Here is a 27,557-nt window from a genome sequence, read left to right as displayed (position 1 = left end):
TTGGAAGGGACTTGAGGATGTGATCTTGTCCAGACTCTTAATCAAAGCAGGGTTGTCTATGGCATAAGACCATTCTACTGAAGACTATGCAGTCATGTCTTGAAAACCTTCAAGGAAAGAGAATCCAAAACTTTTCTGAGTAGCTTGTTCCAATATTTAATTATCCTCACACAGTATACAGTTTTTCCTTTTCATGTGGTTCCTGTTTTCTCATGCTTCTAGGCCACCTGGAACTTCTTGTTTTAATTTATGGCTGTTGTCTTTATTTTTCCCTTTTGCGCCTTGGTGAAGAGCCTGGCTCAGCCTTTTTGATAACATGCTCTCAGGTATTGAAAAGTGCTGCTAGGTACAAGCCAATTTCCTCAGCCTCTTTGCAGTTTGTGTGCTCCAACCTCCAGAGCATCTTGGTGGTCCTCTGTGGCACTTAGATTTATCAGTGTTGTACTGGGGTCCAAAACTGGATATAATATACCAGTTGGGACCTAATGAGTGCCAAGTAATAATGAGAATATAAGAATAAAAGGGAGAATAATCCCTTTCCCAGAATGGACTCTGGAGGAACTCTTGCAACAAGCCTCCAGGAGAATGACAAACTGTTAACCTCTACACATTCAACTAAACAATCTAGCCAGTTTTCACCCATTTTGTAGTCTACCCATTTAAACTGTAACATCCCAACTAGGATATGGGGATGCTATGGGAGACCATATTGAAACCTTGTTATTACCAAATACTTTTTCAGATATTTTTGTATAAATTTGGAGCTCTTGGCTTCCACATCAAATTTTACTCAGAAATTCTGAAACAATGTTAATAATAGCCAGTGCTCAATAATAGATACTACTAGAAAAAACCTGAAAATGATTTAAAAATAGTTCTAACTATATAAGGTCTTTAGTGAAAACATATGAAAATTTAGATAAAACATGAATTGAGAAGTTTATCGCTTCTACTTGCAAGAGCTTATAGGATACTTGGATCAGTCAGTAGACAGAGAAAATACATGTACATTACTTCACTGGCTATTTTTCCACATTGTTGCATGTCTGAACAGAGGGGAAAAAAAAAAACATAAAAACTTTTTCCTCTCTGAAAAAGTCCTTATCAATGACAGAAAAAAATGTTATATTTAACCGGACACAGAAAGATAGCATTATAAACATGATGTAAGTGCCTTTTATTTAACTCTTAAATGGCTAATACCTTAATATTGAAAAGACTGTCATATCCCAGTAGCTCTAACTCTCTCTGAATTTATCTTGAATAGACAAATAATGCTATTATCCTGCAATCTAATACTATTATACTGCAATCTTTGGCTGATAACCGTATAGGTTTATTTTTTCTGCAAATTTCCAAAAAGAAAGAAAAGTCCTGTAAGAATGGGACTTGCTTTAGTAATACGTGACAGAGGGAGACAGAATTCTTCAGTACTGTAGTGATTTCCAAGCTGAAGTAAACACAAATATTTTGCATCTCTGTAAAAAGCAGACTAGTCACTAATCCCTGTTTAATCTCTTTGAAGACTTCATTATTAACATGGATACGTTGGGCTCAACACTTGTGTTTTTCATATTCAGAATAATTCTTAAATTAACAAATTATATCAGACAGCTTTAATGTGTTTTCTGTTTGCTTATGCCATCATCCTATACGTCTCTTACACTTTCTAATTTTCCATACCACTTCTGCTTATGAAGTTTTTCATTCTTTTTATTTTCTATCCTTGCCTGAACTGAGAATGAAATCATGACTTAGAATAAAGCATCATATAAGATCATATAAGCATATAGGAAATATGCACGATTTTGACTCCTTTGCAGGATCCTAAAGAAAAAAGATTAACTTTCTGCAAGGTAATTACTGAACTATATGTAACTACAGAAACTGAATGGGGATTATAGGCAACCAGAGACAAAAATGCAATGAAAATTTTATAAAAATACGAATTCTGTGGGATTTCTTTCTTTTTTCCCCATCTTTCAACGAATGTAGTTACCTCACGCTTTAATTTCCTACAGCCTTTTGGCTTTCTATAACTTCCTATAAGCATGCATATAGTTTCTGAACATAGTATTACAAAATAGTTATACTGCATGTGTTACTGACTTTATAGTATTCAAGAACTAGGTATCATCCTGTAAGGTTCACAACTATTACTGTTTGGTATTCTGCTAACACCTTTAGTTTATATAGTTATATAGCAGTCTGAACTAAACAGTGACAATTTTTTTCAGAATTCTGACATAAAACGCAAGCAGAGACAGCAAGAGTGTTTGTGGAAGTGCAGAACTATCAATCACAGGGAAACATATGGCATTTAGGGAAATGCTGCTGAGAAAGTACTGCAGCCACTTTTGATGTAACAGACAATATAGTCAATTTCGCACACCTCTAACATGAAATTTTATTTCTATTTGAAAAGCTCTTATTTTTTAAAATGAGGAGTTTTCAGCATGTTATGTAAATAACAGTATTATGTTAAATGATTAACAGGCTTACACTTCAGATACCCAAAGAAATGGCATATCAGAAATATATTTAAATCTCATGATCTTGCAGGACTGATGGATAAAGCTTGTTCAGCTTTTCTTTCTCCATTTTGAGAGCTAGATTTACAAACAAGAGCTAATTTAGCTTTTTATTCTAATATCGAAGGTCTTAGGAACATGGACAATTTTGTTTTAAACAGATGCATTTCCAATGAGTATAGTTTTGACTTTTTCACTTAAATATTCTCTTTCCAGTAATTTAATACCCATCATAGCATGACAGAGTTTTTCTACAAAAGTTTAGCCTGGTAGTTTGCTTGGAATGTGTTTGAAAAATTATTGTACCTGGCACTGGCATAAAAAGTGGTCCTTATGCCCAGTGTGCGCTGGTGAATATTCATGAAATCATCTGAAAGTTTTTTGCTACTTATCCAGAAAGGCGTTTCATGCAGAATAAATTTGAAATAGGTTCTGTGGCAAGTCTCCTTCCATTTTCTCTCTTATGAAAGATAATGAAGTAAGGTATGAATTTTTCTGTCTTTCATGAATCCCAAAGCAAGAAAAATCTACTTTTAACGTTCATCCTAAATCGCTTTGGGAAAGATTCTTCTAACTTTAATTGACTCATTGTTTGTTTTGTAATAATCCCAAGCCATATGCTTTTTCAAGCTATTTAACTTGGGCTAGGTTGTTTTGGCAGAGAGCAATTAAATGTGTCCTTAAAAGGAATGCATATAATACATACGTCCTGTTAGCCTTTTGCTCTAAAGCCAAGCCAGTTGTGTTTTAATTACTGCATTGTTAATTGTAATTACAGTCACTAGTGTGCTTATGATATTCAAACTCTTGATCATAGCTTTGAAAACCTGGTTCAAAGAAACAGGACCGAGCCCCCATGATGAAAAGGATCCTATTAAAAACCATAATTAGCTACATTTTAACAACTTTTTTAAAAAGAAAACAAGTTTACATATGTTTTTGCTCTTCCCTCTTCTTATCATTTGGAAGGCTTAGTCTAAACATGGGTATTAAGTCAGGTTCTATTGTTATTTTTATTTACCAAATCCAGGATTTTAATCCATAAACTTTTTTTTTTTTTTTTTTTTTTTTTTTACCTAGAAATGTGTTTCATTCAGTCTCTTCAGTATTTGAACACCCTCAAGCTGTAGAAAAACAGAATGGGGAAGATCTCATGAAACAGAGGGGTTAGGTTTTTGTTGTTGCTTTTAAACCAAGTCTTGTATGATGCTGTAGGCAACTACTTTTATTTTTTTACTATGTCAGCTCTGAATTTTTAATTTGCAAATAGACAGTATTCATATGTACTAAAAGGCTTCTTTTAAGTGTTTTATTTTAGCTTTCTAAAGCTATTTTTTGATAGCTTATTATTTTCCATAATATTAATGTGCTGGATTTAGTTGAGAGCATCTAGGGAGTTTATTTTAAATCTGCTTGACCTGTAGACCCAATTCCGCTTCAAATGCTGGAATTCCAAACTTGGAAATAGAGCTAAACCAGATTGCTTTGAACAGAAGATAATAGCAATTTTTTTAATTTTTTTATTTTTTTTATTTTTTATTTTTAGGACAAAGATACAAACACATGTCCTTAATTAACTAATTCTGAAGACAGTCCAGCTTCTGCTTTGGACAGTATTTCTCTATAAGAGAAAGGATTATATGTTCAGCACATGGCGAGGTTGTTTTCCCCCTCTAGCAGTCTTGTTTTTCAATGTTAAAAGTGAGCAATATTGTTTGCAGTTACATTTCTCCCAGTAGAAGAAGCAGCAAAGCAAGGAAGATTTTCTCAACTAGAAGAAGGGAATTCGTAATATAAAACTTGAACACTCTTCTGTAAGATGATTAAATAGAGACAGCTTGAAGCTCTCTGCCTGGGAAAGACTGTAGTGTGGCACAATTTCCTTTTCTTTTCAAATGTCTCAGCTATTTGCATTATTGTATCCTTATCTATTGCACTTTGAAAAGTGTGGATCTGCAGTAGCTCTTCCTCACAGCTGAAGAACGAACTCAGATTAGGTGTATCACCCAGCTTTCACAGTTTTCTAGTTGTGTTTTCCTGTAATTACTATGATTAAGGTCATCCGTGCAGTTCTAGCTGTTTTGGATGGTTAGCTTCTCTTTTTTCATTGGTCTACAAATTCACTGTAGACATGAAGTCCTGTTCATTGACTTCTGTAACAAACTGTTGGATTTTAGCAACCCTAGCAAGTGTTAGCTAGCTTTGAAGATGAGAACCTGAGGATCAAGAGGTGACAACAACTGATTGTCAGTTGTACAGTACATTACAGTATTATGGTATTTATTTTCCATATGTGTATCGAGTAAGAGTTCAGAGAATATGAGTTTTAATAACATAATCAGCAAAATTTAATTTTCTGTAGCAGGCATAATGTGGATAGTTCACTTTAGAATACTGCAATCTGAAAAATTTGTGTAGGTTGAAGAGAAAACATTATTTTAGAAACTGATTTTGCCACCTAACTAAAATAGAAAATATTTTTGAAATTTTGTTTTTAATATCGTGCTTGCCATTGAGTTTGTATGAAAACGGTAATTATTTGGTCTAAGTTGTACCCTGCTAACCAATGGAATGAAGCCAGCTAAGGGACTTATGTAAAATGTAGGCAAAAGTTCATATAATAATTAAAATGTGAATGTTTAAGTGCTTCTAAAGAAGAGATTGCAGCAGTGTCTGCCATTGTTTTGGCCAGTCAGTTGCCCCTTTAGGGTGTGTAAATACCCTCTTGTCATTTGTGGATGCTTCATTTAGGGGAGCAAAAAAATAAAATAAAGGTTTGGCATTTCAAACATCTGTTACAAGAGGGAGATAACCCCCATATAAAGGGAAGGAGTAGAAAAGATACAACATTTGCCAGTTGTGATTTTTGAGAATTATATACTCAGGCAAAATCACATCCCTGATGCTTTAGATCTTCCTCTCTGTGAGAGAAGGATGGAACTTGAAGACTGTTTGCTATACCATTTAGCACACTTCCTGAAGATACAAGTATTTTTGAGGATGTGTATGGAATGAATCCTTGAGACCTCTATTTTTTTTCTTCTTTTGTTTGTACTTTTCCAATTTGTTCAAAAATTCAGTGCATTCTCCCTACTTCTCCCTAATATTATGATGAACCAGTGCTGAGAATTCCAATTCTCTTACTTGCCTTTTCTTTTTTAAAATTGCTGTTTTTATCAAAAAGTTAAGAATACAGTATAATCTTTTCAGTCACTAGAATCTCTTTATCTTTCCCCTTTTAAATTGTCCTTTCAAAACATCTTTGATGCAGGTTTAAAGCAGGCAATGCTGTATGCCAAATAGACTAGCTCATTTATTGACTTTCAAATACATTAAATGTAATGGGATGAATGTCATGAATAATGTTAGTAATGTGGTTATTGTAAGTCAGTTACTGGCCTTAGGATAATGAGAATAGAGATTCTCAAGTTTGAGATGACAGAAACAGTAAGGATCTTCCTGAATGTTGGAGGCACCTTCCAGAATAAACAGGTAATTTTAGAAAGGATTTAAGAGGTGGACATACAGGATTAGAAAACTTAAGCAACTTGGCTTTATGTTTATTTTACTTATCACTCAACCATTTCTTTACTTAGGTTGCTACTTTGGGACTGTGATGATCGGAGTTACAGCTACTATATTGAGGTCTCAACAAATCAGCAGCAATGGACTATGGTGGCTGATCGCACAAAAATTTCCTGCAAGTGAGTTTAACTTTTTTCCTCTTATTTGCACAAAGCTGGAACTTGAAAACTTTTTATTTTCCTTTTGTTTGGTATTTAAATAGATGACTTTTTGATTGTGAAAAGAATGATCATTGCATAACCTATAGATCACAAATTCTAGACTAGTATAAGTACAACTTCAGGAAGTTGTAGGTTCTCATCTGGCTAAATATTTAGACTTTCAAACCAAGATCAAGTTGTGAAGAGCCAGATGAGTACTATGTTTTCCAGTTTCATTCATTCTCGGAAACAGCCCAGCTTCCATACATTTGGTTTTTTGAGCCCTGGGAGTTAAACCACGTTTGTCTAAAGTTCAATTTTATGGTTAAATCACCCCTTGTTGAGAAACGTGGTAGGGGAGAGAAGATAGCTTGGTAAAGGATTTTCTTTACCAAATGTATTCCACCCCTACCAAAACACATAGAAGCATGATACAGAGAGTTGAAAGGGATGGAGGAAGTGAGGGTTGGGACAAAACCATCACAGATCACCCACTGAACTCAGTTACCTAGCCTGGCCTTCTCTCAGTGATGACCATGTGGTCAGTGCACGTAGGACACGTACTCTGCTTTTGAACACGCCCCTTCCATAGGGAGAGGAAAAAAATGCTTCATAAAAAGAGAAAAGGGAAGAAAAAGTTTCATTTTTATTTTACGCTTCACTCAGAAGAATTCAGGTATGTATACTCTCCACATATTTACTCTCTATCAGCTTTCCTCTAATTATTGAGTCTGCTGATAAAACCTGTTGTTCTAATGTGGAAGAATAATTCAGTGTTGATAGCAAACTTAAACAATTTGATAGTTCTAATTCCAACTGGGACTGAAAAGATAGGCTGCAAATTTATACATGTTACATATACAGAAGCTAGGTATGCCCAGCAATCAGTGAATGTTGATAGGATATAATCTCCTGTCTGATCCCCAGGGAAGCTCAGACTTATAAAAATCTTATTTCTCTCCTTCTTTCTCCCCAGTCAGTTTTCGATAAGACATTCTTTCTTTTGTGGGACAAAACTGAAGTCATCAGCTGTGTAGCGACAGCTGCCACCCATCCTGTATTAGTGCCAAGTTGTTGAGTTATTCAGTCCTTTTCTAGCAACACTGCTGATGCACATTTCCTAAAGTTTTTGTTCTATCTCTTAATGTATCCAATTCAAAGATGCATTTACAGTGCAGGCTAGACATGCGGGTGAAGGAGAACTTGACACATTCTTTCACTGTATGTAAAAGACAGGGTATTGATGAGCAGAAATCCTGGGTTCTGCGTTCAGTTCTGGAGAAAGTGTGAAGAATATGTAATCATTTTCAAAGATATCACAGTGCGATGGAAAAAAAAATTTTTTTCTTTTTTTGTTTGTCCCAGCAGTGGGAGTAAAAATGTTTTGCGCTTCATATTTGTACATTTTGATACTAATAGCCTAGACCAGCCAAAAGGAACATTTTGTTAAGTATGCACAGTGCAGCTGGAATTGTCAGTTGATTGCTCAGTTCAAGTATCTGTTCATAATGTTCAAACCAGGGGTTTTTGAAACCCTTAACCTTGGACAAATATAGGTGCATTCCTGAACTGCAGGTAGCTGTTGCCTCATGATACACACTTCAAGTTATTGACTCAAAACATAAGTGCTCTGGCAGTTCTCAAAGCAGTAGCTGCAGGAACTGTTTTCATGTGAATTAGAGAATTGTACTTTCCCTAATTTCTTGCTCTAACAGACATGCATCCAGCTTCCAAAATGACAGTCTTAAATTTAAAGTCTACTTATTTATAGTGTTGTAACACTGTCTCTACCTGTTCTCAACAAATAATGCCCTTGTCCTAAAACTTAAAATTACAAAAGCTCAGTGAACTCCAGAACAATTCAATTTAGCAAAGAGTAGAAAATTGTAAAGAAAAAGGATCAATTTGAAAAATCTTTCATGTATCTTTTTCATTTGAAAAATGTTTCCTTTTAAAACTTTTTATCCTCTGCAACTACATTTAAATACTATATAACCTGTAAACGCGATAAGTTAAAAGATTTGTGGAATGCACCCCAGCCCTATCCCTCAATTTTCAAGTGATTTATTGGCATTTGAGAGCATTTTGTTATTAAATTTAAATCTTTTGCACTTTATGGTCAGCAAATCACATCTTTACAGCCACCTCACCAAAGAAAACTATTTAAATACATTAGATTTTCAAAAATGCTGAAGTGACTTCAGCTCAAAAATTACTTTGATTGTAATAGCAGATTGCTACATCTAAATAGTACATGTATATGTACATAGATACATATACATAAAATGTTTATAAATTTATACATTACATATTCATATACATAAAATAAAAAGCTTTACAAATAGTACTACAGAATTGGCAAAGGCTACAAAAATTAGGACTTTTTTTTTTTGTAAAGAACAGAGGATCATAATTCCTTACAGTTAGAGATGGACCACTTCCATTTTATTGAAAAATGGTGGTACTATGACCAAAAAAAGCTAACATTTTATGGTGTTCAACAATGGTTGAGTGTAGAGTGGAAGAGACATCATCATTCCGTGACTCATGCACTGAATGAAGCCTCTCATTTTATACTTGTAGGGCAAGGTTTCAGTTTGGTGAAGGAGACATTTTAATAAACACGAGAAAATTGAACCACTTTCAATTTTTCAGTTTCTGTACTTAAAAAATAATAATAATTGGAATATGTGGATTTCTTTCTACAAGAAAAACAAACAAGTTATTTTAGCTTTACAGAGGAGACGAAGAGCTGGATTTTAACCAAGATAACAGATGCTGCAATAAGGCAGAAATGGTGCAATTTGTCTGTTTTACCATTATAGGGTAATGGTTAAAACACTCCTGTTAGATGCAAGAGATTTTTTTTCTCTAGTACTTCGATTTTAGTTTCTTACTTAAGCCACTTTATCTAATGTGTTCTAGATTGAGTTCTTGTATGAAGTAGTTTGTGGACTTTTGTGCAGAGTACAGGCATCTCACCTCCCACAGGGCTTTTAACTTTTCATTTACAGTTAACAGTTCATTCTGTCTCTGTCCTTCCCCTTACCATGAATACATTGGTATATTATGCAAACATCTCAGTTCCAAAAGAGAGAAATTTGACTCAGAATGCCTTTTAGTCAAGCAATTCAAGCACTCCCGAAGGACAAGCAAGAATCAGTTTGTGCGCTGTGCCTGACTCATCCTAGGGTTTAAGGAACCAGTTAAGGATTCTCACATTTAGCAACTTGCCATAACCACACTACAGCATAATAGGACAGAAGCAACTACACCCTTGTCTCTTCAGTCTTCACTATTATTATGAATGCAACAGCCCTCTCTCTCTCCTTTGGAGTTTGCAACTATTTTTTGTCTCATCTGAATGCTGATTTTTTTTAGTGAATGCTAGGCATCCTAGCACTCAAAATATGGACTCTAATCACTTAGTTTTATGCATATCTTTGTTTAAAAAATAAATAAATGTAGGTATGTCCTTGGGATTATGATTGCCTGTTTGACTACAGGTACCTCTCAGAGCAACTGTCAACTGAGAATCTGTTATTTAATATTATTATATGTGTATTTGTGTGAGGCTGAAATATGAATTCTTTGAAAAAGTATACCCCAGGTTATCTCTGTTTCTTTTAAAAATTTTAGATATGTGAGTGAATTCTAGGTGGTTGATGACATCTTGAAATCCTGGGCTTACACTTCCTGGCATTAGGTCTGGTAAATATCCTGCAGTAGACTCTAGAAAAGTAACTCGCTTGTTTTTCTGTGCAGAGTATGCAGCAGTAGCAAATGAAATTGGATGGAGTTAGAGCTCAAGAGAATTTCACAGGGGCCTATATTCAAAGAGATAGAATACTTGCAATGAGAAAATTTACTTTGCTAGTAATATTCGCTATTCTCTTTTTCTGTCTTCAAAGACATGTGGATAAGAGCTGTTTGCTTTGCTCTTCACTGCTTGGCTTTCTGTCTGCATACTCTTTCAGTGGAGTTATATTCCTTTGCTGAAGTCATTAGTGTGCTGCCTTGCAAAGTGATCTGTGAGGTCACCACATCATTTTGCGGCATCTCTGGCATGCGGGATAGAGTGACCCATAAAGGCAGCAAACACAAACCTCAACAGACTTCTCTGATGATTTTTAAGTGGCAAACAAAACAATGAGAAAGAAAATTAAATCAAATTCTGCTTAAATAGCACATATTGATTTTGGCAGTCTACTGAAGTATGAAGTTTCCCTTTAAACTCTCAGTATGCTGCTTTGGGTTGTTCTAATGATATTTTCAGTGTAGTATTTTGTGTAAATTAATAATTCAATGCTCAAAGACAGAACCTGACAGACTACTCCTAACCTCCTCATCTCTCACAGCCTTTTAAAAAGGCTGAAGACAAACTGGATGTCTGTTATCTTCACAGGGAAAGCTTCCTTACCTCCCCTAAGTGATAGCCAATTAATGCATACTGGTTGTCGTCTAATTGCCAATTTTAAAATGCCCTATGTAGGCATTTTTTTTCTTTTCCATAATAAACTGTTTTTCTCTACACAGTATGACAGTAATGAAAAAACAGCCATGTTTTGTTCTATTTTTTTAAGCATTTATGATAAGTTGGCTTGAGCACGTTAGTATTGAATAATAGTCGTGCACTTGTTAAAAAAATTTGCTGACAAAAGGGATGAAAGTCAAATGAAAAACAAGATACCAAAGGCCAGTAGGAGTCAGACCTCAGAGTTAATGACTATTTTGATAAAAAAAAGTCCCATAAAGACAAATATGAAACAGGCTATCATACGTGAAGGTTATCAACAGAGTATCGTTTTTAAAGTTCTCTTGTATAGTTACTGTGAAATGGATGTAATCCATGATAGCAGATGTATAATGTGCAGTTTCCCTGTAGGAAAAAAAAAAAAAAAAAAAAGGAATTGAATACTCTGACAGAATTTGGGAGACAATAAATATTGTTTATTTATGAGCAGTTCTGGGGCAATTGTTATCAACTGTCTATATGGCTGTCTAGGGACAGATTCATCATTTTCCTGGTGAAGGGCATGGTTTCATTTTCAAAAGGTTTATAGCACTAGTGGGGTTCTGCTAGACTTGTTTCAGGTCCTGTTCTCTTTAATATTTTCATAAATGACTTGGTTGAAGGACTTGGAGCTATACTAGGTTTGTGGATGACACTAAATTGGGAGGGGCTGTTGACTCCCTTGAGGCTACCCAGGAGGCCTTGCAGAGAGATCTTGACAAATTAAAGGGCTGGGCAATCACCAATTGCATGAAGTTTAACAAGAGCAAGTGCCTGATTCTGCACCAGAGACCCTGGATAAATATAAATGGGAGATAAGGGGCTGGAGAACAGCCTCGTGGAAAGGGATGTGGAGGTTTTAGTAGACAGCAAGCTGAGTATGAATCAGCAGCATGTCCTGGAAGCCAACAGGGCCAACCATGTCGTGGGGTACATTGAGCAGAGCATTGCCAGCTGGTCAAGGGAAGTAGTCCTGCTCTACGCTGGTGCAGGCTCACTGTGTGCAGTTTGGGGCACCACAATCTAAGAATGGCATAAAACCATTAGAGAGCATGCAAAGGAGGGCTACAAGGATGAAGGGTCTGGAGGGGGAGATGTTAAGGAGAGTCTGAGGTCCCTTGGTTTGCTCAGCCCTGAGCAGAGCAGGCTGAGGGGAGGCCTCACGGCGGCCTGCAGCTCCCTCACAGGGGAGCGGAGGGGCAGGTGCTGAGTTCTGCTCGCTGGGGACAGCGACAGGACCCGAGGGGACGGCATGGAGCTGGGACAGGGGAGGGTCAGGCTGGAGGTTAGGGAAAGGTTCTGCACCCAGAGGGTGGCCAGACACTGGGACAAGCTCCCCAGGGCAGTGGTCATGGCAACAAGACTGCAGGAGTTCAAGAAGCACTTGGACAGTGCTCTCAGATAACATGCTCAGAATTTTTGGGTGGGCCTGAGTGGAGCCAGGAGTTGGACTTGATGATCCTTGTGGATCCCTTCCAACTCAGGATATTCTGTGATTCTATATTGCATTATATCAACTTGTTTTTCTGCTGGACTCATGTTAATTATGCAAAGTATACTGCTGTTATGATAGATGTTTAATAACTTCCAAACTTAATTTCTTATTTCCATTGCTTATTATCTTATTATGTAATAGGTATTTCAATTCCTAAATTCCGAGCTCAGTTTCCTCTCAATTTTTTTTATAGTTTGCCTGGATGTAATTAGAAGTTTCTTGTGAAAAGTCCTTTGGGATGTGGATGCAAGTTGCATTAACAAAATTTATTTTTCTTTAACTGCTCCTGTTAATTTTTCAAGAATAATTTTCAGCCTTGAGGTTTATTGCTCTTGTTCAGTGTTTCAAATTTTCATTCTATGATGTCCTGTGTGCTTTTTGAGTTTTCGGACCCTGCTTATTTCCTTTGATATCAAATTGCAGGTAAAGAACACTCTAGAGAGATCCAAGGCTAAAAACAATTATTGCATTTAACCATTCTAAACAGCTTTTTTAATGCACAACAAGTGTTTTTCATTTTGTTTAAGGAATTAAAGATAGAAAATAGTTCCAGTTTGCAAAATATTAGTGACAAACTCTTTTTTTTTTTTCCCCTGCGTATATATATGTGAAATCATAGTAAACTCTATCATAGTATGGATATTTCTTTTGATTTAAAGTTATGTACTCATACATGTAGCTCCTCATACTTTACCACAAACATAGAAGTTTTTTCCTCTTGTCCCCCTCTGTGATCTCATCTGCAGTTCACTCATACCCACTTTCCTCCATTGCTTTCTCCTTAACCACTTTCATCCAACCATCTTCTCTTATAATAAAATATCTTAAACACTTCTTAGCTGTTTTGCCTTTCCAACTGTCCATATGCTCACATTGTTTCTTCTGTGACTTCCCATTTGTCTCGCATGTATTTATTATCCTGCCATACCAAGAAAGAGAAAATAAAATTTTTGTCTAATTTTTGCCTAGTCCTTAGTTCTGTTTCATGCCTGAGCTCCCAAGTGGCAGAGTGGAACAGGATAAAAAGAGTTGTTCTCATACCTGTTATGTCAAGCAGTGTATTTAAAGCACAGCTCATCCTATTGTATGTGGAGTTAATTTCACAGCAGAAATGTTCTTGTACCTCATGTCAAACAGAGTGTATTTTGACCACAGTATATTCTATTTTACATGAAGTTTAATTTCACAGCAACTCTGTGAAATCTGAATGTCTTCTCTAAGTCCAGGTCTTGGTGCAGCCACATTCATACAATACAAAGATGAAATATAGTTAAGCAAGATGTCTGGGAAATTGCTACATTGTTAAGCTCAATTTCAATTCTCACTTCAGAAAAATAAACTGAGGGTTCTCATTAATCTGTTCATTATGCTGCTAGTAATGCCTACTGAAGCAAGTCAGACAGATATAAAGGGTCATTTTGTGTAATTATTGAGCTTAAAAGCCCTGAACGATTGAGGCACTGAAGTACGTATTTTACGTTGTGTTTATATGCTCGCATTTTGAAAGATTCTCATAAAGCAAAAGAAGAAAGAAGCTGCAGCTTCACATACCTGCCTTATTAAGCACAAAGATTTCACAGCCACAAACCAGAGTTGTATACTATTTCAGAACATTAGGAGGCTCTTGGAAGCGTGAAGACTCTGCATCTAGTATTTAATTTTCTGGCTTTTATTTTAGCTGAGTCTAGTTTGATTAAGAAAGGCCTGGTTTCTTTAAAGTTGTTTCTTAACAGTGATTCAGGATCACAAGGTTTTCAAATTACTAATATCTTATGCTTTTTTTTTTTCCACTGTTATTTTCTGTTCCTTGTTGCTTTTCAGCCACAAATATGCTTGGATTTTTTGAACAAGTCTTGAAAAGAGCAATAAGGAGTTGCAGACTGCAGTGCATGTCATTGAATGCTTTACCATGCTGCAGCTCTGCATGCACCATAGGCATTGAAGCTTCTTGTATAGCTCTTTTTTGCTTTGCTCTGCTTTGCCATGTCCTCAGGATGTTAATGTGAGGATGGTGCAGAAAACATCATGGTAACACTGACATGAATTTGGATGTCAGCTCAGTTCCGCCTCAGAGAAAACAAGCGATAACCAATAATACTGATAGTTCTATTAGGTGTTTTTCTCCCATGCAATCAAAGCCTTGAGTGTGTCTTTGGAGACCTCTGAAAACTGTCGAGCTACTGATATAAATAATTGTATGTTTTAATATTTCATAATATATCGTCTAGAAAAAATACATTTTGATGAGGGGAGAAGAAGGAAACTTGAAATAATTATCCCAAAGTGTGTCACTGATGTACACAAAAAGCTTTATAAAAGGAAACTCTATGGAGAGCCGAGCTGTGCTGACCGAGCTAAATTACTCTTCTTCTTTTCTGGGTTAGATGGACTAAGCACAGAGAAGACTTTAAACCCTTAGCCTACAACAGTGAAATCCCATGGAGTTTTTCAAACCCCTAGTGTTCACTAGAAATGGGCAACCTGATTCCTATGTTGCTGAATTACTTTTCACTTTAACTGTTTTGTTTTGTTTTTTAATATTTCAAACAGTCTGATAAATCCTGAAGAAAGGAATAGGCCTTACTCCTCCATGAGTGCTTAATCTACTTATGAGTATGATATTCTGTTGATCATGCTTTGCAGTAAGCGCTAGTTTTCTACTTCTCTTTGATAATTAAAAGGAAGTTTTATTTTCATAGTAAGAAATTGAGTTTAAAATGCATGTGTGAGCACTTTTTTATTGAATGTTTTTTCAAATAAAATGTTTAAGTTTATGTAAAATATCTATTGTATAATCTTCCAGATAGTCTCACATTTAAAATAGAAATAAAATTATTTATTTTTATTCATTTGTATCAAATAGCAATAATTATTATTTACTACACTGAAATTTCAGTAGAAGTTAAACTTCCTAATTTCTTTTCCTTTTTGATTCTTACCAGATAGCTTTCTAATGGTTTTGTGATAGAACATTAAACTTTTAAGTTATTCTTACTGTACGAGATTACATTTTAATATAAGTTAGTTCTCACTCTTTACAGTTAACCACTGCTTTACTGCAAGGGCTGGATATAGCAGGGTTTTTCAGTAAGTGTATTTTCATTCTGCTTTGAAGGGTGAAAGCACTTTAAAAAGCAAGTGCTTCCCTAAGAGAAGGGAGAGGGAGACTGTCTTAATTGTTTTATGAACCCCATTTTTTTTTCCTCATAATCAGATATGCTCTTTCTCTCCTTTTCTTTCCTTTTCCTGATTCTCAAATTTTTGGGCTCCTGTTTATAAAGCATAGTGTCTTTGGTTTAGCCACTTAGGGATTTGTTTGCTGTGTTATGAATGTGGATGAGATTAGATCTGTCTGGTTTCTGGCTGCTGTTCTCATTCTTGCATATTCTGCACTAGCCATCCTTTCATTTATATGTTCATCTTTGCGACTACTTATCCCTATTGAATTTGAGCAAGGCCAGCTGGTGGCAGAGTTGCTGATTTTTGTGCTGCCATCTAAATGGTCACAATGCTTTCATGCCATGGTGCTTTCATCACAAGCTGTTGTGCTGTCACTTATCTGAAGCATGGCCTTCCTGTACATTCTTTGCCTCCTGTTTTTGATGCCTGTAAGTTTTAATCCAACATACAGTTCCAGATGATTTCTCAAATGTGCAGAAGTTGATGATGTTTAAATTAGAATTTATCAATCCAAAGTCATGGGTTGGGTAATGCAATTTCACCTTCTATTCTGACACAGCAGCTTTTCAAACTCACTACTGAGCAATAGTTGAAAGACTGTTGCACACCAGTTTGAGTTTTTGTTTGAACAAGCAGTTTCTAGGGCTTTTCAGTAGGACTTTTGATTGTAGTTCTACCTCTTTCTTTAAAGATTATATTAATTTACTTTACACTTTCACCTTTTCATTACTGTACATTTTTAATTACATGCAGTTTGGCATTTTATGGTAAATTTGTCATTCTGAGACATCAACCACCTCACAGGCTTTTTGTTTCATTTTTCATGTGCATTGGGTAAATTCAAATATGCTTCATGTCAATGTCTTTCTCAGTCCATTTTATTTTTCCTTTAATGCCAGAGATACAGCATTCCTTCATAGGCAGAATATTTGTTGGGGAGGGGGCTGTTTCTGTATATTTATCATATTTGGTGAATAGATGTTGCAGAGCTAGTACTTAGATTTTAAACAGTGTGAATATTGTCACCTTCAGAAAATTAACTTCTCTATGCAGAGAAGGGCTAGATTAAACCAATATGAGCAAGGGAAAGCTTTTTTCAGAGGAAGTGAAGGTTCTTACCACTACTGACATCACTTTCCCCGTGCCTTTAAAAATATATATTTTTTTTCCCTTAAAGTACTAATTTAATTTCCTCCTTCCAACCTACCTAACCCACTAGAAAAGGAAGATGATGTTTTTCTTCATATTTCCTTTTAGCTCAGTGAATGTTCAGCTATTTGGCATGCATATTCTGGAGCACACTCCGTGTAGTGGGTGGGTTGTTGTCCTGGGCAATTGGAGAGTTGGCTTCAAGTTCCTGCTTGGAAGCAGAGGGAGTTTGACCTCCCCTCTTCTTGTGCTCCAAGTTAAGAGCCCTTATCCCACTCTACAGCGGGAGGGAAAGTGCTCCTCCCCTTCCATTTTGGAACATCTTTACTCTCAACTTTCCTTCTATTCTGCGTTTACTTGAATGTGGTACCATGCCTGTTTTCAGTATCTGCCACCAAAACATCTAATTACCAGTGTTAATGAATCAGGATTGGCAGAACCAATACTAAGTTCGCAAGGATGATTTGTGTTTTATAGGTAGGGAATGCTCCTGGATACTGAAGCTCTGAGACCCAGTCTATGTATTCATACTCCTGAGATGTAATCACAAAACTTTGTCCTCTCCCCTTTGCGCCTTTTCTTCTTGACTTAATCTGTCATTTCTGCCAGGCTGAAAAAGTAAATCAAATGATACAAGCACTGTTTTTAATAGTGAAATATGAAACCTCTATGCTTTTGGAAAGCCTAAGGGCGCAGAAAAAAAACATAAAAATCTGAAATGCAGAGAATTAAATTGAAAGAAATATTTGCTTATGTTGATGAATGCAAGATTTTGAGACACTAAGATGGAGATCCGAGCAGCCCTTTTCTGAAGCAATGTATCTGGTCTGCAAACATTCTGTATAGCATAGAAGTACAAGAAATGAATGTATTCCTTGAGAGTAACAGCATGAATACGTGGATATATTTTGCCTGATTGCACTGTGGTCACTTTTTAATATTAAAGAATATCAGTAAGATGGGGAGTTACACATTGCATATTTTTTCACTGTATGACACTATTTACCAGTTGCAGACTAAATGTGAAGATAACAGGAAATTATCACTGTGTCATTTACCAGGATGAAATTATAAGTAAACATTAATTTTGTCTTCTAAAATGAAATTAAAAACTGTAGTCAGAATCTAGGCTGTTACTCTGTATTGAAACAAGCAGTACAGTTTGTTGATGGTCAGTCTCACCGATTTGACATTCTGCTGTTTGCCATGGAAAAGCTATTTTATAGGGTAAGAAAACCTGATCTTAGTAGGTTTATTCCTCTTTTTGCTTTTACACTGTGGTTGAGCTTTACCTCAGTGTGTTGTGCCCCTCTCAGATATTTTAAATTCCTGCTCTCCTGTTTCTGTGGTTGCTTGCTCGCATGGGCTCTGAAAATTGACTTAAATATTTCCCATCAATAAAGCACCTGGGCCCCACTTTAACCTATGACATAAAGCCTCTTGACCTATGACAATTCAGGAAAAGCCTGTTGTCTTAACAGCTCTTCTCCAGCTATTGCCAACTCTGCTCAACGTAACAAAAATCCAGTTTTTCTTAATAGAAGAAGAATACTACTCCTCTCTTGCATTCTGTTAAGCAAAGTTTTGTTTGTTAGTTTGTTTTTTCCTCCAATCAGCACAAATTCACAGCTTTTGTGTCAGAACTCAAGGATGCTGATTACCACTTCTATTTTACAGAAGGATCCTGTGGCAGTACATCAGATTGCACTCAGTGAGTCAGAGCACACACATACCTGCAGGCATGCGCATGCCCACACACATATACACTCTCAGTACCTTTATAAATAAATACCACTACAGAAGTAATCCAGATAATAGATCCCCTATGAAACTGGCTCATTTATCTTCTTGAGATTGAAAAGGGATACCTTTTCAAAACAACCTTCCACTGTTGTTTTGCATTTCTGTTTGTTTACTTTGAAGTTGATTGTTGCATCTGACAACCCAATGAATAGGAGATGCCCAAATGTTCATGAACTAGATGCTAAGTTACTATTCTGTCTTCAGTTTCCCTTTCTTGCAGGCACAATCATTAAATATAGCAACTGCTGACATCTTGTGTAGTCAGGTCAGTCAGATGTTAATGCATCTTATGCTAAATGTGGCATTCTGCTTTCTTTCTAAAGATTTGCACTAATTAGATTGTTGGTATTCAGGATCTAATGTCACTAAAACTTTGAAAAGTACATGTCTTCTTCTGCTGGCCAAAACAAGAATAGTTGTTAGCATTACAACTATTTTGTGTAAAGATATATACAGAATTAATCCATTGATTTATTCACAGTAGTATTTGTACCTGGGCAGATTATATCCATGAATCACAAAAAGGAAGAATTATAATGTCTTTAGGCCCATCCTTTGGGGATTTCTGTACTATATGGCATGCGGTGTGTTTTTTACAGCAATACTTCATCAGTTTGTTTCCTGTACTTTCAGAGACAGTGCTTCCATTCTGCTCTTTGCTTTTCCTACTGATTTCCCACAGTAATTTTTTTTTTCTTGATGCTAGTACTGAACATCGTGTTACCTAATTTCATCCCATTATTTTGTTTCTATCCCCATAAAGCAATTTTTCTTGCTTAATGGGTTTTAATACACTTCAACCATATATTTATAAAGTCATTCTGCCTTTTTTCTGTCACCTTGTTTGCTCCTTAAACAATTTTTGCCTGACTTTATTTCATGCTCATTTGTCATAAGTCTGTTTCCTCAGTTTTTAAAATGATGCTTATTAATCTTACCCAACTTCTTCTACTTTGTATATTTAGTTTTAAGGTACAGAGTTTGGAATGAAATACCAAGTGTAGTTTTATCAGAATCACAAGGGAGGGCAGCTGCATTGTTTCTGTTCTATAACATGATAACAGAAACAGAAGTTGTGCTTGCTATTTTTGTCTTAATTCACTTTAGTCTCATGTCTAAAATGACTGCAGTCCTGGATGCCGGTTACAGTTTTTTCTAGGCAACCCACGCAAGTTTGAGCCTGAAGTCAGCAGGCTTTGTTTTCTGACCTTGAGGTTAATAGATAATTCAGTGTGGTAGGATAAAGAGCTACAGTTTTCCTCCCTTCCATTAGCAAACCTCGGTCCGTTTGTATTGCTGTTATGAGGAGGCACATGCTGATTTACTTTTTCCACTGTTTCATTCTTCTTAGAGGCTGCGGCTCAATTTACTGCATTCCTTGGATGTTTGACATGTCAATTAGATGTTATCGACAGTAATAGAAGGGTGGTTGCTGTAAATGTGAAGTTTTTACGAGTGGTCCATGAAATCGTGCCCAAGGGAATGTAAGAGAGAAGAACGATAAATAGCATTACACCACTTGCTACAAAGGAACTGATTAATAGGGAGCATGATTCTGCCTCATATCTCTCAAAATATTTTTTATGTATTTGCTGTTAATCAACTATTCCATTTGTATGAGAAGTTATATAATAAAAATAGCTTACAGACTGTCATAGGATTACAGGGGCAAGAAGCCCTCAAAGTTACAAACAGCCACCTCGTTGTATTACTGGATATGTTAATATGTTGGATGGTGCTTCATCTTTGCTATCTAAATGGACATCAAGAGCAATAAATATCGGTAATGAGGAAACACAACAAAACCAATTCAACTTCTAGGATTGTGCATGTGTGTCTTCTGCTTGCATGCTCTATAGTGTACAGAAAAGTATGCAAATAAGAAGAATTCCTATGTCAAGATACTCAAGTCTACAACCTCTGTATGCAGCCACTGCCATTCACCAAGGGTGGAGGTGTAGATACCACACACACAGTTCCTGACACCGCATAAAAATTTAGCTCATCGTGTTTTGCCAGATGGTTAGCAGCAAATTGCTAATCGTTTTTTTGTAGGATTTTGAAATATAAAGTGTATTTCTTGAAGTACAGAAAAACAACCCATTAAAATTTGTAGAATATCTGAGCAACCTATATTATATGAATACACAACTTATGCAATATAAAAATGCTACTTGATGCCTATATTGGCATGTGGATATATTTGACAAATAGTTGCTACATTTAGCTTTACTGTTGCTTAATTTGACTATATTTTAGTGGGTTTTAATGTAATATTGTTTCTAAAACAGCAAAAATGTAAGCCCTGAAGCTGTGAAAGCAGAGATTCTGTAAGGAGTCTTTTATATTAGAAGGCTTTTAAAGAAGTCAGAAATTAAGTATAGACTTCAGTAAATCTAATTTATGTCAGAATTTTTAATAAGTCTGCTTTATCAAGCCCACATTTGTTTTCAACAATAAATCTCCACGTTTAGTTTCTAGAATAAATCATGTACAATAACAGGTTTATCGCAGTTTAGTGAAGTGTTCTTACAGCTGTGAGGTATACAGCTTTATATAGATATTTTGTTTGGATTTGCCATAGCAGTGGAGGGACCAATCATAACTACAAAAGTAACCTCAAGTTTTGTTCAGATTGTTTCTAAATTGTGTCTATTCAATATGGGAAACATTTAGAATAAAACTTTGGGGAGTTTTCCCAAAGGGGGTGGGTGGCATTACATACTTTCTTGTCAGTATATAGCACAGTTAAGTAACAAACACTGCAACAGAATTATTTTTATTTTATTATCTCTTCTGTTAGTATTGCAAGTCCTTTGTGTTTTTTTCCCCTTAGTAGACACTGGATAAAGTATGTTATAGTCCATTGAAGAGATACCAAATATAATCAAGATGCATTATTAGGTGAGTTTGCTTCTAAGAGAGCTGCAGAAAGCAAGCTGTTACTTCAAGCTTCCACCTTCCTTGCGTCCTTAGAAATACCGGGTATTCAAAGCTGCCTTTTGTGAGTGTGCTGTCATGATGACAGCAGGATAGATGGAAACTCAGCTTTTGCTGTAAGGTTTTAGTTGAAGAAGATAAGGGGTAGAACTGTGCTTAATTTTTCTTAAAAACTAAAATGTAGATGACCTCTGAGTCCTCACAGGCTTTCTCATAGTCCTCATTTCCCTTCGGTGGGGCTTGGGAAGCAGGATGAAAAAGGGTTGGCTGTGCCAGATACCAACTTTGACTGACTTCTATGCTTTATGGATTTGACCCTCTGAATTAATATGTTAAATTACAGCTTTAACAGAGAGGTAGTTTTATTTCACTTTGTTTTTTAGTACTGTTATAATGGAAAACATGTTTTTTATAGGCAATTTATGAGGTATCTGTAGATCTTTGTTTGGGGTATTTTATAAAGAAAAAAATATCTGTGTAACAATAACTGTTACAGGCAATTTTAGTGCATGCTTCTGTCTTTATTTCTTAGGTACTCCATAGCAGAGGTTAATATAATAGTTGTTCAGGAGGTGTAATACTTACCATGCAGAACATACAACAGTACTTCTCGAGTCTCAGTTGGCTTGCTTCTGTGTGCGCAAAATGTTTTATTTGGCAGCTTCACCTACTAGTTACTAGCTTGCTGTCTTGTTTTCATCAGTAGTCATCAGACTGATGCATGGAAAGACAACACAACTGCTCTTTCCTTTTGCTTTCATCTGCTTTTATAAACGTCTCCTTGCTCATCACAACAAATGCTGTATTTCATTAATAAAAAAATGATAGTCATAAATGAAAAAGTCCACATCCAAATAACTAGGAAGAGCTTCTTCACTTATGAACTGAGGCACGTGTGGACAAACATTAGAAAACAAGATGGAGGCTACTTGCTGGTAATTGGAATTTTTCAAGGTGTGTGGTTAATTTCCATGTTTGCTTCCCAACTGTTTCACTTCTTGGAGGGAGGAACAAAAAACGGAGCTTGTGTATCACTTTGGAAAATGCAAAGCTGCATCATGCATACACGAACCTCGCATGTTTAGCCTAAAGCAAGCCATGATATGAATATGATATGGTTATTTCATCTTCGTGAATGTTGTATAACAGCTTTCTCTTTGGTCTTACGTCTTTGGCCTGAGCCTGGTGTCAGCTATAATCAGAGCTGCTCTGGTGATCCCACAGTGTGGCAGTATTTCTGTAATGCCAGAGGTTTGTTAGAAAACCTCTGTAAGAGATAAGCTTTCAATTCTTTCCTAATTTGTTCCTTTTCGAAGAGGAGGAAATAAAGGTAAAGGGGATGGGTCACACTTTATATCCCATTGTGTATAATAAATCTTTAGAAAGATTGCACGTTTTCATAGAGATAACTAGGCAAGAATTTAAAATGCTGAGAAAAGCCATTAAATTATCTAAGAGGTGAATTGCTATTTTAGAACTATAGATAGCTTAAGCAATAGCAAGCTATTGTTATAATTTATGTGGACTTTTTTTTTTTTTTTTTGCATTCTTCTTGCAATAGGCTAATAAAGAAAAAGACAGGAAGAAACATGAAAGTGCAGGGGCTTCTAATGATTTTTTTTCTTCCTGTGAATAATATGGTGAATAGGTTGTGGGATGCACAGAGCCATTGAGTTTTCAGTGACAGCTGTTGCTGTTGGAGAGATGAAAGCACTTGGCCCAAGAGTCTGTTTATACATTTGAGCAGAGAAAGTGATTTTCATTGCAAGGAGCTCTAAGTGAGACGGGCAGAGTCAGAGAATAAGAGAGCAAAAGATAATTATCTAAATTATGTTCAGGCTATTATAGAAGACGAATATAGTTAAAATGTAATTAAATATGACAGGCTCACAGGATGCAAGCATGGCTTTGGAATGCTAATCATCAATTACTGCATCTCCTTAGGGGAGTCATGCAGAACAAGAGAGTTAGAAGTCGGATGGCTGAGGTGAGATGTAGAGTGTTAAATAAAACACCATAGGGCTGTAACAAGGCTAATTTCTTTTGGAAAATGGAACTGTGTTATCAGGAGGCCTTTGCTGGCCAAACAACATGTAGTGCTCTGCATTTCAGTTTGAGGACCCTAGTAGAAATCTGAGTAGGCTGATAGTCCCTAGTCTTCTCTTAAAGATGACCATCCCAAAGTAAGGGCTACAACTGTTGACGATTGAGCAGGAAATCCCAATTAAATCAACCACTAAGATGTATGCAAAAGCAGGAAAAAAAAACAAACTACATTTCTTGAATATTAAAAAATGCTAAACCCTGAAAAGCCTGATCTACTGCGTGGCATTCCTGCCCATGGCAAGGGGCTTGGAACTTGATGATCTTGAAGGTTCCTTCCAACCTGAGCTGTTCTAAGATTCTGTGAAAGTCAATTCTATAACAGGTCACTAATAAGGAATACAGAGATGTAAAAAGTTCACAGATGATAATGTCTGTTTATGGGAGAAAGAAGTTCTGTTAGCCTCGTAATGGCCGTGTCCTAGGTATAGAACGATGAAAGCATTGCCACTAGCTTGAAAGGTTTGTTTGCTTGGAAAGGGAATAGGGAAAATGCTTGGAAAGGGTATAGGGAAGCAAAGGTGAAGAAAAGACAGTTACTACGCAGAAGTGTCTAATCTCAGACAAAAAAAAGATGCTTTTGATATGTTTTAATTCTACTGTTACTTTTATACAATGACATACAAATGCATCAACACCAGAGATATGCATAGAATTTGGAGAAAATTTTTGTAAAGACCATCAAAAGGAATTATGAGAGTAGAAGGACTAGCTCTTGTTAGGAAAGGATAAAATAAGCAAATATGCATGGCTTGACTACACCTTTGCAAAACCTTCTGCAAAATGAAAGTTCTGCAGAGAAATTGAAATTATTTTAAGAGTACCAGAAGAGGTAACTTGTAGCAAAAGAAGAAAATTTAAAGGAAACTTAAAGCTTGCCTCAGATGTCATTTGTTTAATTGAGGAACACCACTGAACAATTGTTATGGTTTGATACATCAATAGAAGTCTTAGTGAATTTATTTTATCAGCAAAAAAATAAAAAGAAATACAAAGAAAGCAGATATGCCATAATTTGTTGTCAGTAATCTCTCTTCCCATATGGTATAGTTACACTGCATAAATTATCTTTCTGCTGCATAATTATATTTGTACTGGAGAGGTATTTTTTATAAATACATATATATCGATGTTCTCAAATATGCTGTTACAGATGAAATTGTTGCAGATTTTTACTGATGGACGTTTGTCTTCCTTATTTCAAAAGTGACTTTTTCCAAATCCATTTGGCTTGTTTTCTGTTTTGCTTTTTCCTTTTTGCTAAGGAAATAAATTAAGAGACCTGATGTTCTCATTATCCCATCAAGTACTAATTCTCCAGTGGCAATATTCTTGAATTTTAATAACTCCTCTACAAGCTGTGTATAATTTTGTCTTTTTTTCTCCAATGGGAAGGGAATAAAATGGACACACACCAAAATACTAAATATTCTTAGGACCTAATTTATTGAAAACCCTATCTCCTTCAAGTCTCACATTCTTTTTTTCAATTTTATTTATTTATAGTATTTTTTATCAAGCTTTGGTATTATTAAAAGAATACTTATAATCTGAATCGGTGTAGCTAAAAGAAAGGACTTGCCCTGGGAAGTGGAAGAACTTAGGAGGTTCCTGCAGTTGCTGATCGAGATGAATGTTGTCAAAGGATTTTCAGAGGCCTTTTTCTCAACCTCTTGCTATTCATCGTGTTCTTCTCTATTACTGAATGGATGTGTTGTCTTTGGTGTCACTTCATATGACAGAATGTCATTTACTGCCATACTGAGAAAATCTGCACTGAACTCTAGCAGTGCTTTTTGACCAGCACTCAGAATTGCTATAAAAAATACATTCCCATTTATATTTTATTTCGTGGTCCCTAATTAACCTTTTTTTCTTGTCACAGAACACAAGCTCTGTCTTAGAGGCTAGGAAGACATAGACTGTTCTCAGAAACTTCCTTGGGATTTTAAACCCTTTTTGTTTAGAACATCTTAAGAATATTTTACAAACCACTGAATTGGGAGTTCTGATTTTTACATCATTGCTTTTCTCGCAGAGTCCACGTGTAAATGTAAAAGCATATACATTGTGTAAACTGTGGCAATACTTTGTTGTGAGAAATAGTGTCGTAATTGTCTGATTGTCACAGCCACTCATCTTGGGACTCTATTTCAAGGTTAAAAGCTAAGGGACTATGTAGTCTACATGTGGCCATGAAGATTAACTGAGTGTCTATACTAGAGAAATATGAGAAGGAAACTTGAGAAGAATTGTTCTTCTGTTTAGGGAAAAAAATGTTTAAATCATGACATCCTTTCAGATCTTGAGGCAGTCAAGAGGAGTCCATTCTCACTTTATATTTAATTTAAAGCTTGAAGAAACAGCCTGAGCTTTAAAATACGGAGAACATAGCCACATAAGGGATATAAATAAACTGTGAAGCGCAGATAGGTAACAGCTGTACCTCTGAGGCCTGATTCAGACCTTGTGCTTCTATTACGATGAGTAACTGTAATCACACCCATTACTTCATGCAGTAATACCAGTAAACTACATGAAATTAGGTCTTAATCAGGCTCATAATCTTCTTTAAGCAAATATAACCTGACAGGATTGAAAACCTAATAGTCAACTAAATTAGACACAGAAATGCTATGTTTGTGTCAGAGATGATGATAGCTTTCTGCTAGGGTAAAATTCTAGTACGTGACAGCAAAGCTGTTAATACTACAAGGCTTTGGTGCACTCTACTGATGGGGAGTGGTGTTTTGTTCCAGTTTTGCTTTGGTCCCTTACTTCTTCTGTGAGTATTTCTGAAGGTATTTAGGACACATTCAGGAAAATTTCATCCAATGTTTTTCCTCTTCAGTGAGTTAATGTAGTTATACTTAACTACATTTAGTCACCGAAGCCTTCCATGGTAGAGTCTAGTTTTGCTAAACAGTTAAATTCTATATCTAGCTTTACTGTTTTATGAATAAAAAACAGTATTATATTCTAATATGTTTAGGCACTAATCTAATGCAATGGAAGACTGGCATCAAACTGAAGCCTCCAGGTCCCATTCTTTTCTCTGTTCCATTGTTAGTATGTTCTGTGGCCACAAAGCTGTGGTGGGAAGTGATGTCCTTTGCCTGCTGTTCAGGAGGCTCCATATGATGTGTCATATCTCACCCAAATTAGAAGAGTACAAATGAAGGCAGATTATAGTGTTCCTGATGTAGTTCCTACACTCCAAAAGTGACACTCTAACTCTGGGAGGAGTGGTCTGGTCTCCCCACTGCTTCTGTGTCCAGATGGTGAATTGTCATAACACAAGCTGAGGAAAATGCTTTGTGTCATGCTTAGCATCCTGGAAGAACGTGGCCCATACAAGGGAAGCTTGGATCCTCTGCCTCCACTACATGTTACAGAATGGAATGGAGAGGTTTGCTTGTTTGTTTTTCCTAGAGCTGTAATTTTCTTTAACTGAGCTCTGATGATTGATGATTTCTCATGAGTACTTAACAGATGCATTTACTTTTATTTATCTGATCTTTTGTTTATCTTACACAGCCAGTAGTACTGTCAAGGATTTTAGACTTTGCATTCAAGTTGTTTGTTTTTTTTTCTTTTTTTCCTGTTACCATTTTCTTAACTTTCAGCAATAGTATGTGTTATTCCTGCATACAAATTACAGTAGTATAAGGTATGTATAAATACACATAAGCAGAGGCACTTGAAAATAAACGTGAACAAGTAGCACTCGAAATTCAGGTGATGAAAAGTGTTTCTGTTTGTCCTATTAAGTGATTATGTACTGTCATTTGAATGGATCCCCTGTATTTTACTTCAAGCTGTTGTGTTCATGTCTAATATTTGTATGTCTTTCTGGAATTTTTTGTAGATCATGGCAAACAATCACTTTTGATAAACAGCCTGCGTCTTTTATCAGAATAGTTGGAACTCACAACACAGCTAATGAGGTAAGGAACTTCTAAGACAGCCTGTATTCTTCATGAATGTATAACTGTATAGTTTTTCATATCTTGCAATGAAATTAATGATGCTCGCTAAAGTGTACATGCTTTTTTCCCCCTCCCCTCTGGCAATCTGGCAAAATAAGAATGAATGCTTTCTGTATTTAAATATTAGTG

General features: G+C 36.0%; 1 protein-coding gene across 2 annotated transcripts in view; it reads left to right on the top strand.

Annotated features, from left to right (window-relative positions):
* The window catches only part of BTBD9 (BTB domain containing 9), a 124,076-nt gene that overhangs the window by 84,616 nt on the left and 11,903 nt on the right, over positions 1-27,557 (top strand). For both annotated transcript variants that reach the window (XM_072035703.1, XM_072035704.1), the window contains exons 10-11: positions 6,128-6,235; positions 27,308-27,386. In XM_072035703.1, coding sequence (XP_071891804.1) covers positions 6,128-6,235; positions 27,308-27,386 — 187 coding nt within the window. The remainder of the gene's footprint in view (positions 1-6,127; positions 6,236-27,307; positions 27,387-27,557) is intronic.

The sequence above is a fragment of the Anas platyrhynchos genome, chromosome 3 (genome assembly GCF_047663525.1).
Source record: "Anas platyrhynchos isolate ZD024472 breed Pekin duck chromosome 3, IASCAAS_PekinDuck_T2T, whole genome shotgun sequence".
NCBI classification, from domain to species: Eukaryota; Metazoa; Chordata; class Aves; order Anseriformes; family Anatidae; genus Anas; species Anas platyrhynchos.
The sequence above is the reverse complement of the archived record's forward strand: the minus strand, read 5'-3'. Positions and strand labels throughout refer to the sequence as shown.